This window comes from Papio anubis, chromosome 17, assembly GCF_008728515.1.
Source record: "Papio anubis isolate 15944 chromosome 17, Panubis1.0, whole genome shotgun sequence".
NCBI classification, from domain to species: domain Eukaryota; kingdom Metazoa; phylum Chordata; class Mammalia; order Primates; family Cercopithecidae; genus Papio; species Papio anubis.
Window position 1 is genome coordinate 68,502,353 of NC_044992.1, and position 12,172 is coordinate 68,514,524.

Consider the following 12,172-nt stretch of genomic DNA (forward strand, 5'->3'; position numbering starts at 1 on the left):
AAAGTTTTACTCATTGAAAATATTAGGTTGTTTGTATTAGGTTGTTTATTTTCTTACTATGGAGTTGTTAGAGTTCTTTGTATATTCTGGATCCAAGTCTTATATCAAATACGTGCTTTATAAATATTTTTTTCCCGTCTGTGGCTTGTCTCTCTCTCTCTTTTTAAACATATATATGTGTGTGTGTGTTTGTGTGTGTGTGTGTGTGTATGTGTAGATAGAGACAGAGAGACAGGGTCTGGCTATGTTGCCCGTTCTGGTCACAAACTCCTGGGCTCAAGTGATCCTCCTGCCTCAGCCTCTGAAAGTCCTGGCATTACAGGCATGAGCCACTGTGCCTGGCCTTGTCTTTCTCTTAACAGTGTCTTTTGGCCGGGTGTGGTGGCTCACACCTGTAATCCCAGCACTTTGGGAGGCTGAGGTGGGTGGTCTCAGGAGATTGAGACCAGCCTGACTAACAAGGTGAAACCCCATCTCTACTAAAAATACAAAAAATTAGCCTGGTGTGGTGGTGCATGCCTGTAATCCCAGCTACTCAGGAGACTGAGGCGGGAGAACTGCTTGAACCCAGGAAGTGGAGGATACAGTGAGCCGAGATTGTACCACTGCACTGCAGCCTGGGCGATAGAGGGAGACTCCGTCTCAAAAACAAACAAACAAAAAACAATGTCTTTCAAAGAGCAAAAGTTCTTAATTTTAATGAAGTCCAGTGTTTTCTTTTATGGATTGTGCTTTTGGTGTTGTATTTAAGAAATCTTTGTCGAACACAAGGTTACAAAGATTTTTTCCTATTTTTTTTATAAGTTTTGTAGTTTTAGGTTTTGCATTTAAGTCTGTGATCCATTTTGCATGAACTTTTACATATAAGTATAAAGTTCTTTCAGTTTTTTGCATATAGATATCATGTTTCATGACCATTTATTGATAAAACCATCCTTCCTCCACTCAAATGTTTTGCACCTTTGTTGAAAATCAATTGACCATACTGTGTGTGGGTCTATTTCTGGAGTCTCTATTCTGTTCCATTGATCTATTTGTCTATCTTGATACCAATACCATGCTATCTGGATTACTGTAGCTTTGTAAGTCTTGACATCGGTAATATAAGCCTGCTAACTGTGTTCTTTCTCAAAGTTGTTTTGTCTGTTCTAGGTCCTTTGCATTTCCAAATGAGTTTTAGAATCAGCTTGTCAATTTCTACAAAAAAAGTACTGGAGGTTTGATTGGGATTTCAATGGTTTTTTTTTTTTTTTTTTGAGTTCTGGAAAATGAATATGAAGAATTATAGAGATAATTTAAGACCAAGGATGACTCTATTTTATTCCAGAGAGAATTTACTTTTACTCTTGGCTTGTAGCTGGAGGCCCTAGCAATCTCGGATCACCTTAATCAATATACTGATTGAGACAAAATGGATTCAGGCCCTGCAAGGACTGGTCTAGCTGTGTTTCATACTTTTTTCTAGGGTGTAATTCCCCTGAGTTCGAATTCCAATTATGGAGCTTCCATCAGAGGTCCCTCTCCTTCGATGAAAGAAGGGATGGACAGATAAGATGGATGGATGAGAGGATAAATGGGTAGATGGATGAGTGGATGGGTGGATGGATGAGTGGAGGGATGTGTGAGAGGGATGGGTGGATGAATGGGTGGGTGGATGAGTAGATGGGTGAGAGGGATGGATGGGTGACTGGATGGATGGGTGGGTGGACGCATAGAGTGGTAGGCGGATGGACAAATGGATGGATGGATGGATGGATGGATGGATGGTGGTTGGGTAGATGGATGGATAGGATGGATGGGATGGGTGAGAGAGAGAGACGGATGAATGGACTACAGAGAGCTCTACAGCTCCTCAGAGGAGCTTAGAGGTCATTAGGGGTTCAGTGGAGGCCAAGTGGCACCATGTGAATCCATTTAAATGTTGGTCCCCATAGGGTTCCTTTGGAAAGAAAACAGTTTCACGGCTAAAAGTAATCCTGAAGCCTCTGCTCTAGTCCAGTCTCTGCAACTCATAGATTTTGAGGGCCAGACAGGGGAGGGGCCTTTCCCAGTGTCCCACAGCCAGTTAATGGCCAACCTGAGACTGGGTCCACATCTTCTGACTTCCAAACCAAGGGGATTTCCTCCACCGACTTTGCCTTCTATGGTTTGCATGAGGTTCCCATCTCCTCCTCTTCTTTTTCCAGGGGAAGGAGAAGTTCCTGGGCATCCTGAACAAATACATGGAAATCCATGGCACTGTGTACTACGAGAGCCAGCGGCCCCCGGAGGTGCCAGCCTTTGTGAAGAACCACGGCCTCTTACCACAACCTGAGTTTCAGCAGCTGCTGCGCAAGGCCAAAGTGAGCTCGCATCCCCCACACCATTCTCACACGTGCCGGCTGCAGACACTGAGGTCACTACCCGTGCCTGCCAGGCCTGCCACCATCACTCAGGCCCCTTCCGCATGTGGACATAACCCAGCATGCTCTACTGTCCTGAGCCCCACATCTGGCCACAGCCCGGGGGCAGAGATATGGGTGCCCACCAGGCAGGAGAGGCCCTATAGAGAAAGGCACCTGAGCAGGGCCAGCAGAGCAGCAGAGCCGTGGCTCAGTGATGGGGAAGTAGAGTTGCGCTGCCCATCCGCCCCCTTGCAGTACCAGTCCAGCCAAATGGACTCCTGGGTCAGGCCTAGGTTTTGGAGACACTGAGCTGGGGTGGTTGAGTGGGTGGAGAGAGGGGTCCTGGCTAGAGTGCCACTGAGCCACGAGTCCTGAGTGACTGCTTCCGGGGTCCCTGAGCTGTACTCCTGGAGCAGCAATTGACACAGTGGGCAAAACCCTGACTGGACCCTGGAGTATCAGCTGAGGCTGGAGAGTCTTCAGCCAGCTTCTAGGCACCCCCACCCTCTTTTTTATGAGACAGGGTCTTGCTCTGTCGCCCACGCTGGAGTGCAGTGGTGCAATCAGGGCTCACTGCAACCTTATGCTCCTAGGCTCACAAAGTCCCCTCACCTCCGCCTCCTGAGTGGCTGGGACTATTGGCATACACCACCACACCTGGCTAATGTTTAAATTTTTTGTAGAGATGGTGTCTTCCTATGTTACCCAGGCTGGTGTCAAACTCCTGGGCTCAAGCGACCCTACCACCTCGGCCTCTCAAAGTGTTGGGATTACAGACGTGAGCCACTGCACCTGACCCCAGGCCCTCTCTTGATCTCACAATAGCTTCTTTCCCAAAGCATCTTGGGCGTGTGTGTGTGTGTGTGTGTGTGTGTGTGTGTGTGTTGGGGGCAGTGGAGATGCTCGTGTGCAGTGAATAACCTGAACAACCTCACAGAACAGCCTTGGATTCAGAATCATTTATTAAGTGCCTTCCAGGCCAGCCCTGTGCACTCCTAGCGCAGGTTACTTAAAAAATAATAATTTTGGCCAGGCACGGTGGTTCACGCCTGTAATCCCAGCACCTTGGGAGGCCGAGGTGGGTGGATCACGAGGTTAGGAGATCGAGACTGTCCTGGCCAACATGGTGAAACCCTGTCTCTACTAAAATCCAGAAAGAAAAAAAAAATGTTAGCTGGGCGTGGTGGCGTGTGCCTATAGTCCCAGCTACTCAGGAGGGTGAGGCAGGGGAATTGCTTGAACCCAGGAGGCAGAGGTTACAGTGAGCTGAGATCATGCCACCATACTCCAGCCCAGTGACAGAGCAACACTCCATCTCAAAAAAAAAAAAAAAAAAAAATTCAACTTTTAGTTTAGGTTTAAGGGGTACATGTGCAGGCTTGTTCCCTGGGTATATTACATAATGCTGAGGTTTGGGATATGAAGGATCTTGTCACCCAGGTAGTGAGCGTAGTACCCAGCAGTTAATTCTTCAGTCTTTACCCCTTCCTCCTCCCCACTCCAGGAGTCCCCAGTGTCTGTTGCTGCCATCTTTATGCCCATGAGTACCCAATGTTTAGCTCCCACTTATAAGTGAGAATATGCGGTATTTGGTTCCTATTCCTGCTTTAATTCACTTAGGATATTGGCTTCCTGCTGTATCCATATTGCTGAAAAGGACATGATTTTGTTCTTTTTTTTAAATGTCTGCATAGTATTTTATGGTGTTTATGTACCATATTTTCTTTATGTAAGCCACCGTTGATGGGCACCTGCGTTGGTTCCATGTCTTTGCTATTGTGAATAGCCTCGCACAAGTTAGGTGCTGAATAAATGTTTTTGGGGTGAGTGAGTGAGGTTCCTGGAGGTCTCTTGTAGGTGCGGGCCTGCACCTTTCTCGACTTGAAACCCTTGCTCTTCTCTTCCTCCCTCCAGAATCATAAATCATAGCCTGATAGAGCAAGAAGAGACTATTGATAATAGCTAATTAGACCCCTTATTTCACCAATGGGGAAACTGAGGCCCAGAGAGGGGAAGTGCTTGCCCATGGCACAAGATGTTCTGGGCTGGCTTTTCTGGCCCAGCTGCCTCCTGTGAATATCCTGAAGCCTAACCTTGTCCCCGGCGTCCTGGGGCTGACCGGGCTGTGCGGTGCAGTGCTTCCTGACTACCGTGTGCCTCTTGACTCTGCAGCTCTTCATCGGGTTTGGCTTCCCCTATGAGGGCCCCGCCCCCCTGGAGGCCATCGCCAATGGCTGCATCTTCCTGCAGTCCCGCTTCAGCCCACCCCACAGCTCCCTCAACCACGAGTTCTTCCGAGGCAAGCCCACCTCCAGAGAGGTGAGTGAAAAGCATCCTGGTCCCCAATCAGGAGGGGCCAGGACAGAGACCCCTGCAGGTCCTGGAAGAGGCAGACTGAGATGTGGGGCAAAAGGAGATAGGACAAGTGGATGGGGTACCTTCCTTTGTCCCTGCCCCACTGGCAGGCACAGGGGGCAGCTGCGATCTCTATACCCTTGCCAGGTGTTCTCCCAGCATCCCTACGCGGAGAACTTCATCGGCAAGCCCCACGTGTGGACAGTCGACTACAACAACTCAGAGGAGTTTGAAGCAGCCATCAAGGCCATCATGAGAACTCAGGTGAGAGCAGCTACATGCCGTCCAGACCACCACTAGTCCACACTGCTGGTCTTTACTCTGATTAGAAAACGGTGCCCCTCTGGGTGAGTTCAGACTTGCAGGCCTGGGTTGACAAAGGTGTCCGTCCCTCCCCTGGTCAGACACAGCTCTGAGCCCCGGCATGTGGACTGGGGAGTGGAATGGGGGCCCCCATTCATCTACTCAGGTGTAATGTGTGGGGAAATGCCTTTGTGCAGTGAGCAACCTGCACAACCTTACATGGATTCGAGAGCCCTGGATCTCGAATTGTTTATGGAGCACTTTTGAGGGCCAGGTGCTAAGTGAGTGTTTTCACGATTAATGTGTGGAGGTTCTTTAAACTGCTGCAGGTGTGGGTTTGCAGCCTTTACCCAGCACATTTCAAAATATAATGTGCACACAGACCATCTGTTAAATGCAGGGCAACGCTTTGAGTAGCAAGGGGGTAGAACACCCTGGGTCTCCAGCGAACGTGGGTGCTGGTGTGTGTAGGTTCACATGTGTGGGCTGGGTGAGAGTGAGGAGGGGCTTGTGCCTGATGCTCATCTCCACAGTGGGCATGTTTGTGGCTTTTGAGCATGCCTTGTGCTTGGCTGGTTCCTTCATTCTGGGGAGGCTCAGACCTCAGGCTGAGCAAAAATAATCGCTCCAGGCCGGGCATGGTGGCTCATGCCTGTAATCCAGCACTTTGGGAGGCTGAGGCGGGCAGATCACTTGAGGCCAGGAGTTTGAGAGCAGCCTGGCCAACATGGCAGGTTTCTCAAAGTCAGGGGCTGTCTGAGATTGGATTCCTCCAGGAAGTAACATGAAAACAGGAATTTCAGCAGTAGCTTATTTGGGAGGCAACCCCAGGAAGCAGGGACGGAGGTGCCAGGTGAGGCAGGGTGGGTATCAGCAGGTGGCACCTGGAGCTCATCACCACGGGGGCCTCTGTGAGATGGGGTAGGTCACATCCCAGAGCTGTCCTGCCCGAGGAGAAGGAGGCTAGGGTAGGTATCCTCCTCTTCCCATCCATCTGTGGCTGAGGGTGGCGCCTGGGATGCCAGTTCCTGACACTTTTGACCTGCACATGGATGGGCTCAGCAGGCCAGAGACAGCCCTGAGGTGGAGTCACAGGTGACTGAGGGTGGGGCGCTGATGGTCCTGCTGCAGGGAGAGGTTGTGTGACCTTGTAATGCTGGGTCCTAGCAAAGCACCGGCCTAGACAGAGTGGGGAGGGATAAAAAGCTCCCTTGCTAGCTCTCAACCCAGTGTTGTCCCCTGTCCTGGGCTGGTGGCTTAAGTTCTGGCAAGGCCTTATAGAGCACAAACAAATAGAGGCCAGGTACAGGGGCTCACACCTGTAATCTCTGCACTTTGGGAGGCTGAAGTGGGCGGATCACTTGAGGCCAGGAGTTTGAGACCAGCCTGGCCAACATGGTGAAACCCCACCTCTACTAAAAATACAAAAAAAAAAAAAAAATTTAGACAGGCGTGGTGGCACACGACTGTGATCCCAACCACTCAGGAGGCTGAGGCAGGAGAATCGCTTGAACCTGGGAGGTACAGGTTACAGTGAGCCAAGATCATGCCACTGCACTCCAGCTTGTGTGTCAGAGCAAGACTCCATCTCAAAAAATTTTTAAAAAGACCAATAGGAACTTGGCCCCTTGGCCACGCCCTAGGAAGAGGGCCAGGTATTTGACTGGTACCAGTTCATAGGCTTAAATGGGGCTAGAAGTACCAGGGCCAGGAAGGAGGCCTTAGGTAGGGACCTCAGTGCATAGGAAAGAAGATTGAAGGGGGTTAACTGATCAATTTCACTGCTGGAAACTGACCAACCCCAGCCCACTGCATGGGGAAGCTGGCAGCAAGGTGCACAGGTAGTGAAGGGGGCTCCTCCCACCCCACAGTCTCCTCCTCCTTCTCCCCACTTCTCCACCCACCTGCCTCTGCTCTCCTCCCTCTCCCCTCCCATTGCAAACCAATCCTCCAAGACTTCTCCTACAGAGGGGCTTGAGCAAGGCTGGGGAGGGGGACTACATAGACTTTTCCAATGTGGGGAGCAGGGTTGGCCCAACCTCCAAGATACATTGCTGAGCTGAATGAGGAAGACACTCCACCCTGTGGATAACTTGCCCCCTGGAGGCCCAGAAAGCAGGGTCAGGGGAGGGCTGTGTGCATGAAGGTGCTGGGATAGTCGCAGGTATTTCTGGTTGGACACATAAGAAATTGACAACTGGGGGAAGGACTGAGTGTCTGGGGTGAGAGGAAACTTCCCTTTCATTGCTTTCCTGTTTGATTTTTTTTTTTTTTTACATGAACATCTGTTTAATTTTGTTAATTAATTAAAAAATAACAATTACAAAGGGATTAAGGAAGCAAGGTATTGCAAATCCGACCAGCTGAGACTTGTGCCGGGCCCCAAACCAGCCGAGGCCCCTCTGCCTTCAGGCCCCTCCTTTCTGTGGGCCCCACCCCTCCGCATAACAGTTCACCCCGTCTTAGCTCACAGCAACTCAAAAACGTTCATGTGCCCAAGAGTCACCCAGGGGAGGGGCTTAAATGCAGATTCTCGAGTCCATCCCGCACCTTCCCATTTAATAGGACCCAGCTTTGCGTGGGAATCTGCATTTTAAATAAGAACTCTGGGTAATTCTAATAATCCCATTTTATTATTTTTTAAAAATATTCTTTTTATATTATTTGAATAGAGACGGGGTGGGGGGGGGTCTCACTTTGTTGCCCAGGCCAGTCTCGAACTCCTGGGCACAAGCGATCCGCCCACCTCGGCCTCCAAAAGTGCAAGGATTACAGGCGTGAGCCACCATGCCCGGCCTAATAATTCTATTTTAGAAAACAGGTTTAGGGCCAGCTGGTGGAGGCTGAGAGCAAATGAGGGCCGCCGTCAGGGGGAGTGGCTTGTTCAGCAAGTCCTGTGGCCTTTTACAGGGAAAGGGAGGGAGGAGCGGCCAGGATGGGGAGAAAGAGGTGAGAAGAGGAGGTGAGAAGAGGGAGATCTAACACACAGCCCAGCCAGCCCCCGGCCTGACAGCCATGGAAAACCAGGGCCCAGCACCCCTTCTGTGTCTCTGCACCTCCCCGGCTTTGCCTGTGGGCATCTCTGTGTCCACAGCAAGGCCATTCAAGGTGATGCCAACACCGGCCTCCGCTGCACCCCTCCCTGCTGTCATTCCCGCAGGCCAGCAGTTCCCAGGCAGGACCAGCACCTGTCACTCTGTCAAGACTGATGAGGGTGCACACCTGTAATTAGATCTAATGGGGGTGATTTCTAGGCCAGGCAGGCTGGCTCCTCCGGCAGGAGATTCGTGGCAGGCGGAACGTCATCCCCTGGCTGTGAGTGTTCGCTTCACACAGGGACCTTTGAATTACCTTATGACAAGAGCTTCAGACACAGGAGCGAGAGTAACTCAGAGATCTGCTGTCACGGAGAGGGGGAGCGGCACTTGGAGGGGAAAGCTCTTCTCTGGGGAGTTTTATTTATAACCTGGGAGTGAAGCCTTGTCCCTGCAAGACCCCCAGGAGTGTGTGGGGCTCAGAGGCTCCCAGGACTTTGAGTATTTAGGGAACCAGCTGGGGCAGCAACTGGCTGCCAGGGTCTTCTTGGGCCATCAGCTTGGGAACGAGAGCAGGTCGGGACAGGGCTGTGCAGAGCATGGGGCTTCAAGGCTGGGCTGAGGATGGGACCTGCAGATTCTCCAGGACTTTGAAGTTGCCCCAGTGTTAAGAATACCCGTGCACAGTGCCGGGGGAAGTCAGTGCTGGGGCAATGTCCGGCTTCAAGGACGTCGGTGACTGCTGCTTCCCTGGGACCCTTGAGTGTCAGGAATGTCCCCTTGGCCAGAGGCCCCAGGACAGGTCTCCTAAGAAACACAGGAAGCAAGACGGAGCTTGGCACAATTGCACTTTCTAGCACCACCCAATGCCAATGAGGAAGAAAGGAAGTGGTTGCAGGCTTGAATCAAACAGTTAGATTTCACCCACTGGCTAAAGACAGGAAAGTGGCCTCATTAGGAGATGGGCTGGGCCAGGTCAGGTGCCACCAGACATGTTGGGGTGGGGAGGTTGAAGGCTAAAACAGACCTTTCTCTGAGTCTGGGATGGCTCCTTCCCGGGTGCTGACCGCTGCCCCTGCCCTTCCAGGTCAGTGATTTCCCCCACAGTGCGCCGCGCTGGGCCTGAGAAGGTTAATGGAACAGGAAGGGGTTGGTTGATTAAGAAGTGGGGGGAGGCAAGAGTACCCCCTTACTCCTCTGTCACCTCTTCCCTCCATTTCCCTGGCTTCTTGGACCCCAGCTACTCTGTGCATCTGCCCACATGACAGGTTGCTGTGTGACTATTAGATATTTATTTATTTATTTTTGAGACAGAGTCTCGCTGTTACCCAGGCTGGGGTTTCACTGGTACAGTCTCGACTCACTGCAACCTCCACCTCCCAGGTTCAAGCGATTCTCCTGCCTCAGCCTCCTAAGTAGCTGGGATTACAGGCACCTGCCACCATGCCCAGCTAATTTTTTTGTAGTTTTAGTGGAGCCGGGTTTCACCATGTTGGCCAGGCTGGTCTCGAACTCCTGACCTCAGGCAATCCGCCCGCCTCGGCCTCCCAAAGTGCTGGGATTACAGGTGTGAGCCACCATGCCTGGATGACTATTAGATATTTAGACAGACAGCCCGTGGTCTCTGTTTGGGGGTTTGTGCCTGTGGGGGCAGGGTACTTTGCAGATGTCATCTCATTCCCGCCGACTGGGAGATGTCCCTGTGTTCCTCTGCATGAACGCCCCATGTCTTGGGCAGGATACAGGCAGAGCTGGGGATGCCTTTTCATTCCATGGCTATTTCCTGAGCACCCACTGTATGCCAGGTACTGTGCCAGGCACCGGGGATTCAAAGTGAACAAGCCATAGTCCCCACCCTCAAGGGGTTCATAAGTTCATGAGAGACATGAGGAATAAACAGGAGACAACACAGGGGCTCATTCTGTGCTGGGGAAGTCTGGGGTGCTGGGAGCCACCACGGAAAGTATTCCTGTAACAGGAGTGGGGGTGGGGTTCAGGGAAAGCTCCCTGGAGCAGGTGATGCCTAAGAGGGTGGGTGGGCTGTGGGAAGAGGAGGTGTCAAAGCCCAGGAAGGGACAGAGTATGAGCTTTATCCCCAGTGCAGTTGGGACCAGGACCTGGGAGGGGCGGGGAGGGATGAGGCTGGGCCTCGTGGGTCCTGAGCCTGAGTCCCAGGGACCACTGGAGGGTATGCGGGGAACAGGGACTCTGAGCTGGGCGGAAGGGCCAGGTGGATGGGGTGGTCACCTCCCTGGGCATGGCACAGGATATGAGAGCCCACCAGACCTCCACTCCCAAGGCTGAGCATGGCAGGGCCCCCAACAGCTGGGCCTCCTCCCACGCTATGTCTCTTCCCGTCCCTCCCACAGGTAGACCCCTACCTACCCTACGAGTACACCTGCGAGGGGATGCTGGAGCGGATCCACGCCTATATCCAGCACCAGGTCAGTGAGCCCTCTGGTCTCTGCCCCAGATCCCGTCAGACCAGAGGAGGGGGCTGAGCCAGCTTCATTGTCTGCCCAGGGACCTGCACCCGTGAAGTCATCCAGCTCCCTGCTCCCTCCTCCAGCCTGTCCAGTCTGTTTTCCCAGAGTTCCCTCAGGGCTGGAGACAGGCAGGCCTGACTGCGGGTGTAGAAAGCAGCACTGCTCAGGGCACCCCTGCCCGGGGCCCAACTTTAGAGCTGAGCTCCACGGCACTAACAGAAACACAAAGACTTTCATTCTTAGAAAACAGTGGTTGGAAAGTCTGGTAACTGATTGGGATTTGGTAACTGGGAAGTGAAGATCCCCGGACTCCCCACCCACCCGCTAAGGAGGGCAGTGAGACTGGAACAGGAGATTGGGATCTCTGCCCTGAGAAACCAAGGACAGCCCCACGGTTTCGAAAGCTCGGCTACCCCAGCCCCCCAAGGGAGCACCCGGGCAGGCAGCTGTCCCAGGAGTACACTCCTTTCTCCTCCCACGGGTGCTCAGAGTGCCTGGAAGTAGTGGGTGAGAAGGAGGATGTGCCCTATTCCTGGGGAGTCCTGGCCCCCCACTGCATCCTGGTGGGTCTAAGCCACCGTGAGGGCTGCCGGTGGCCCAGATGGAGCGCGGCTCTGCAGGTTCCAGGTCGCCAGGGTGATGCCCGGGGTGGGCCTTGGGCTCGGGGGCCCTGGGGCTGGTGGCTGTATGGCTGTGAGAAATTTCCACGGATAGTGCGTGGCCTCCCTTTCCATCTTGTTGGCCCCACCAGTGTTAGGGGCCGGGAGAGTCTGGTTCTCCCCTGTCCCTTTACAGATGGGAATACCGAGGCCCCCAGAAGGGAGAGCGTGTTCAGGTGACAGGGTGAGGGTCAGGGCCGTGGCCAGAACCCAGGACTGAACCCAGACAGGAAACTCACAGGAAGGCATTCGCGGGGCCCTCCTACCCCTGGAGTTGAACCCTGCAGGGAGAGCCTCACGGCCAGCCTGGGGCCGTGTCCCCATGGAGGGCAGGGCTCGTGGGCCCCAGAGTAGAAACCCCAGCCTGACCTGAGCGTCGAGGCTGCTCCAGGGCAGACAGGATGCAGAGGGCCCTGAATCCAAGTCCTGTTCTGCCATCCAACCCCAAGGCCCTGGGCAGGTGCTGTGACCTCTGAACCTCTATAATTCCTGTAAGCGATCTGGAGACATGAGTGTCCATGAGAAGTAAATGAAATAATGCAGGTAAAGCTACCCGGTATTCAGTAAGCGCCCAATAGTGGTGGCTCATACTGGCACGGCAGGGCCACACCTTCAGGTGTCTCCCAGGCACACCTGGGTCACATTTCCCCGCCCTAACACTGCTCTCCTTCTTGCAGGACTTCTGCGTAGCTCCAGGCCCTGCTCTACCAGGGGCCCACACCCCGCAGAGCCCCTTTGTCCTGGCCCCCAATGCCACCCACCTCGAGTGGGCTCAGAACGCCAGCTTGGCCCCTGCAGCCTGGCCCCCTGCACACTCCCTGCGGGCCTGGCTGGCCACACCTGGGAGGGCCTGCACCGACACCTGCCTGGACCACGGGTTGATCTGTGAGCCCTCCTTCTTCCCCTTCCTCAACAGCCAGGACGCCTTCCTCAAGTGAGTGTGCCCCTCA

At 53.1% G+C, this 12,172-nt stretch overlaps 1 protein-coding gene across 7 annotated transcripts in view; it reads left to right on the top strand.

Annotated features, from left to right (window-relative positions):
- Window positions 1–12,172, top strand: part of MGAT5B (alpha-1,6-mannosylglycoprotein 6-beta-N-acetylglucosaminyltransferase B) — an 80,033-nt gene that overhangs the window by 65,598 nt on the left and 2,263 nt on the right. For all 7 annotated transcript variants that reach the window (XM_031657806.1, XM_031657807.1, XM_031657803.1 and 4 more), the window contains 5 exons: window positions 2,187–2,342; window positions 4,557–4,703; window positions 4,887–5,003; window positions 10,447–10,521; window positions 11,900–12,156. In XM_031657806.1, coding sequence (XP_031513666.1) covers window positions 2,187–2,342; window positions 4,557–4,703; window positions 4,887–5,003; window positions 10,447–10,521; window positions 11,900–12,156 — 752 coding nt within the window. The remainder of the gene's footprint in view (window positions 1–2,186; window positions 2,343–4,556; window positions 4,704–4,886; window positions 5,004–10,446; window positions 10,522–11,899; window positions 12,157–12,172) is intronic.